The sequence below is a fragment of the Pyxicephalus adspersus genome, chromosome 2 (assembly GCF_032062135.1).
Source record: "Pyxicephalus adspersus chromosome 2, UCB_Pads_2.0, whole genome shotgun sequence".
Classification (NCBI taxonomy): Eukaryota; Metazoa; Chordata; class Amphibia; order Anura; family Pyxicephalidae; genus Pyxicephalus; species Pyxicephalus adspersus.
The window spans coordinates 108,104,226-108,109,649 of record NC_092859.1 but is presented as its reverse complement, the minus strand read 5'-3'; the positions used below and the strand labels follow the sequence as shown (position 1 = coordinate 108,109,649).

Below are 5,424 nucleotides of genomic sequence, written 5' to 3'. Positions count from 1 at the left end.
GTTTTATCTTATTAGCTAAGCTAAGTGAATTTTCCATTGCTAGGTGCTAAGTGAACAGCCTAAACCCCTTTCGTTAATCAACCTCATCCCAATATTTCTGTTTAAGAAACTTTAGAAGTTGAGTTCACAAAAAATAGAGATACAACTGGGTTGGACTTTAAACTGTATAATAGATAAGGCTTATGGAAATGTGATTTCATTGGTATTTATGTGGGCTTGAAACTTGACCTCACTTTGTCTCTTGTTCTGGGACTCTACAGAGATTCTGTGTCTGCCTTCTGAATCGATGATTGTCACAAAAATTGTTGTGTGTGATGGGGACATGTTGGAATACCTTCCCAGTGAAAACGTTTTATGTAAGCATATTGTTTTTCTGTATATCAAAGGTAAAAAAATATTGAGGAAAATGCATTTTACTGAAAAGTTACATAGTTTTTAATAGTGTTTTTTAATTAGGACATGCTACCACAGGTTCTATAAAACCCCCAAAAAGTTTGGTCACAGTGATATTTTTTGTGGCTTTGAAATGTCAGGCCGAAAAAGTCAGTCAACTTAGGAAAGGAGTGTTTTTGTGACCATATTTTAACTTTTCCACTGGTTCCTTTGACTTCCCCTGCAATTTTAGTGACATTACCATGTTTAGGGGCTTTGCAATTAACTTGAAATTTCAGCAAGTTAAATTCACAAAAGCTTTATCATTTTCTACTAGTGAAAAAAGGATTTTCTCTGTGAAATAATTTTCACAAAATTATCAGCCTATCCCTACACATATCATCAGACCATGCTGTTCTATGTGTTATATATATATATATATATATATATATATTGTTGAAGAAAGTGTCCTGCTACACTTAGTAATACAGCTATAACAAAGAGGAGATGAAATATACATTATATACATTTACATGCTTAGCATAGTAGCTTCCCTAGAGCATATTTCAGAAAATGTTATAAATATGACTTATGATGCACATTTTGTGTATATTTTGCACAGAACTAATATTAGGGTCACCAGTATAATACACTAGACTTTGAGATATGATGGATGAGAATTTTTTTGCTTAAAAGAATTCATGTGAGTCATTTGTCCAGAGTGAGCCACTGACGAAAGTTTTTCATTGAGTTTTCTGTTAATAAGTTCCATGTTTCTGGCATTCTTTTTTGCTTGTCGTAGAGAGTTCTTGACCTTCTTCACACGATTCCGGAGCTGTTTGTTGCGTTTCTCAAGGGAAGCCACTTTTTGCTGAAGTTTCTTTACTCTGTCTTCTTCCTCGAACAGTGCACTTTGGATCGATGAGCACATCAGCTGCCAAGACAAAATTATTATGTTCAATAAAAAGCCAAGGACAATGGATTACATATACTATCAGTGACACATAAAGGAAATTATAATATAAAATAATAAATGTTTATTATTTATAGATATATTGAACCAGTTGGATTCCTAAAACTGAACTCCAGAAAAATAGCTTAATGCACCAAATCAATACTTATATTACAGCTTATCTAACTGTCAAAGGGATTGTATTTCTGTCTGCTCAGTCATAGGATTTACACATGGCACAGCCCAGCCTGTGTTGAGGAAACCCATTTTCTCCTTGATGCAGATTTACTGTCACTTACAGTTCTTCCTGCAGGCAAATAACTAGACAGTGAAGTGAAAATCAACAAACCTATGGGTGTATTCTTCCCTATTTTGCTATGTTTATTTATGCTATAAAGTGCCCTTGCACTGCAGCACACTGGAATGGTTCCTTGTGCTGCTTCTCCCTCTCCCAGTCTAATACCAAGTCATATAATATTATTTTAATAATTACAGATCTGAATTATTGTGAAACATCTAAAATTCAGCTTTAATACGTGTAGTGTATGTACAAAATGATTGTGTGTACTCTGATAAAGATCAATATGATTTCCACACACTATGTCCCTCTTGGCTTGAGCCATACCACAAACATACAACTGAATTATTTATGCAAAAAATGTACTTGTAAAATTAGTCAGGAAGTACAAAAGTATATTTGTACCAAATCTAATGTTCCTTCACATTACAAACTAAAAATTACGATTGAAAATTAGACTTTTGTCATCCCAACGAAGTGCACAATACCTCCAATATACCATCAGATGAAACCATGGGTTGAAATAACACAATGTGGCCTTCATTGTAGTCAGTATTGCTAATATTAACAGCCCATTCACACCCATGCATTCCAGTAATGCACCAACAGCCTAATAAAATGCACATGCATGGTGTATGCTCATCTCTTGGTCTATTACAGTGCATTGGCATCCAGGTAAAACGAATGGGCTGGCAAAACATAACATACCAAAATTAAAATATATCCTTATAACAATTTACAACAAAATGATTTAATGTTGCCATAACAATGGGAGGGAACACACAGTAAATAAATATAAGTTAATATTTTGGTGCAATGACCTAGGACAATGGGGAGGCCATTATCTAAGAGATGTTTGCCCATCTTCTCATCCTTAAAATGGGTTGACATTGAGTATGTGAAGGGAGTGTATATCAAACACAACATCTATATGTTCCTGTGCATACCAGAAGGAGCCTCCCAAACTTCCCTGCCATGGATGACTACCAGCTGTTCCGGCAAGCAAAGCTCTGATAGTACCTCAGATTAATGCTAGGTCCTGCCCCAATACATTCTTGTTGGCACTCCACCATGATAGGCAATCCAACTGACCAATGGGAATGTGCAGGAGGAAAGAAAGGGCTGTCAAGCTTTGGTACGATCAGGAAGTAAGAAATATATATATATATATAAACAATGACCATGACATAAAGATTCCCCAGTGACATAAAATAACAAAACAATATAACTGGGAGAGTGGGAGAAAGTAAAGATTGCAATAACAAATCTAAGTATATATATATATTTATATATATATATATACATACCTACACACATAATATACTTTCCCTATAAACACTGAAACATCAATGCAGTATTATTCCCTAGTTTTCTGCAGTATGATGCAGAACTCACAAGTTCCAATACATACTGCATGCTGCTACCCTTTGATTTGTCTTTCCCGGGGATCACATAAATCTTTTGCAGTGCAGTTTGTGAGTGCTGCTTTTACTATACAGAAAGGGGATTGAACTTGGTTGTCTCACTGCCTAACAAATTTTTGGGAGGAGAGATAGCAGTTACAAAGCAAATACAAATAGGAAACTGTGGTTCTGGGGAGTTGGGGTTCTGATAAAACACTGTAAGAGCAAAAAATTAACAGTTTGGGGTCCCCTTCTTCCTTAAATTGATTCCCTGTATCACTACATAATCATACAAAGCGCAGCCTAATTAAAAAAATAACTAATAATGTCCAAACACTATCTGAATGCTTACTCTGAATCATGGCCCAGAATGAGCGAAGTAAGTAAAGAAAGGAAACAAGCAGGGAATAGTCACATATACCATAGCCTCATGCAGGAAAAATACAGTATCCCCATCTATCAGAAATAAACAGGTAAGACACAATGTTATTTACACACAGAGCTATTTTACCTCTGTATAATCTGAAGATATAAAAAAGTTACTCATAGGTTTTCATATTTTAGTGAGCACAATCCATCTGCTGCAATTATTTTGACCAAAGATATACAATTTTAGTATGTACAAATCAGTATATGAATTTGTATTCTGACAATTTATTGTTTTGCTTCTTCTCACTGGGTGTTAACACGAGACATTATGTCACTTGAGTTTATTGAACTCAGAATGGAATATGTGAATTGCTTTAGAAGTTAACATGTTCCTCCTAAATCTCACATGGAAAAGGGTTTTACAACATTAATTATATTCTACTCTGTGATTCAGCTGTTTATGTCTCTGTGTTTTAAAATGCTGTTATAAATAGAGAGTTTAGTAAGAAGCTAAAGTATCCAGCTGACCACATCTAGTAATATGAATAATAATGTTATGCAATGACCACTATTCTTCAGTCTGTTCATAAGGCCTGATGTTTACATACATGACTTTATTCCTAGCTACAGCTTTTTATTTAGTATTAAGGAAATTTTGAAAGACATTTTCTGGATTACTGAACCTACATTTAACCCCACAGTTAAGCAAATTTTTTTCAAGGGTAGGGCAATTTACAATCTGCAAAAAGACACCCTTCCCTATGATTACCTATAAGTAGCTGTACAGCAACTCATAATATTGACCTGGCAAAAGCCATGAGCCTAACCATTACCCAAAATGTGTGTTTACATAAAATACACTTTCCTGGTATTTGCTTTGTTGGATTTAGAGTATTTATCCATTAATGCTAAATCATTGATAACATTTTCAGGCCCTAGGAGTTGTAATAATGCTTAAAAAAATAATAGATTTGGTATCACATGATACATTTTCTTAAATTTAAAGATAAGCCATTGCATTACTCTGGCCCCAGAGGTCATTGATGCCTACAAGCACAGACCAAAGGGTTATATTGACAATAATTAAAATGTTAAATTTGCAATAACTTTGTAGCTAATTTACTTATATATTGTGTATGTTATAAATATGTTTCAATTACCCTTTCTTATACTGTCATTGGCCCTGATTTATTAAAGCACACCAAGGCTGGAGAGGATACACTTTCATCAGTAAACCTGGTTGATCCAGCAAACCTGGAATGTATTTCCTAAACATCAATTGCTATTGCTGTTAGCAAATGTTTTTAATCCTGGACCAGATTCAATCCAGGTTTGCTGGATCAACCAGTTTCACTGATGAAAGTGCATCCTCGCCAGCCCTGGAGAGATTTAATAAATCAGCCCCATTGCATCTGACAATTACAGTATTAGATAGATGAGTACTGCCACCTTCAGCCTGCAGATGGCACTGTAGAATCCGCTGCAGGCATGAACAGGCTGAACATGCAAAACATGCATATTGTGACAGGTTGTCCCATTGATTGGCTGGGAAGTGTTTGGATGTGGTGTATATAGCACTCAGGCTAAAGCGCTTTACCTGTTAAAGGCTCCAGGGAAGTGTTTATCTGCCAGAGAGTTGGCTTTTATGAAAAGCCTGATTTAGGAGTCTTGGAGACGACCAAGAGTTAGGAGGGTTCCTTGGCCACCCAGTCCAAGTCCAGGTCTTAACCTCTAAATTAGAGAGCACATGTGCTTTATTTATAGTTGCAGCAGAAGACTGATTGGAACTCAGTGGCTTCCCAAAACTTCAAGGGGAAAAGTCTTAAGAGTAAGATATCATATTTTGTTTATGCAAAGGGACTTTGGTCTGCTGCTTTATAGAGTGTGGGGGAATGAAACTCAAATACAAAGTGGGCCAAAATTAAAAACTTAGACAAAGTTGCAGGCCTAACTTGAAACTGAAATAGCAACACTACTACAATTCCCTGCGTCTATAAAACAGTCCAATGCGGGGCCACGCATAGGCAGAA

At 35.8% G+C, this 5,424-nt stretch overlaps 1 protein-coding gene and 1 long non-coding RNA gene across 2 annotated transcripts in view; one reads left to right on the top strand and one right to left on the bottom strand.

The window, feature by feature from the left end:
* Window positions 1–268: 268 nt before the first annotated feature.
* Window positions 269–1,425, top strand: LOC140324158 (uncharacterized). The gene is made up of 2 exons (XR_011919499.1): window positions 269–356; window positions 1,175–1,425. It is a non-coding gene; the product is annotated as an uncharacterized lncRNA (long non-coding RNA).
* The window catches only part of CCDC3 (coiled-coil domain containing 3), a 32,660-nt gene continuing 28,034 nt past the window's right edge, over window positions 799–5,424 (bottom strand). The window contains exon 3 of the mRNA XM_072401769.1: window positions 799–1,306. Within this exon, the coding sequence (XP_072257870.1) occupies window positions 1,025–1,306 (282 nt within the window). The 3' untranslated portion in view covers window positions 799–1,024. The remainder of the gene's footprint in view (window positions 1,307–5,424) is intronic.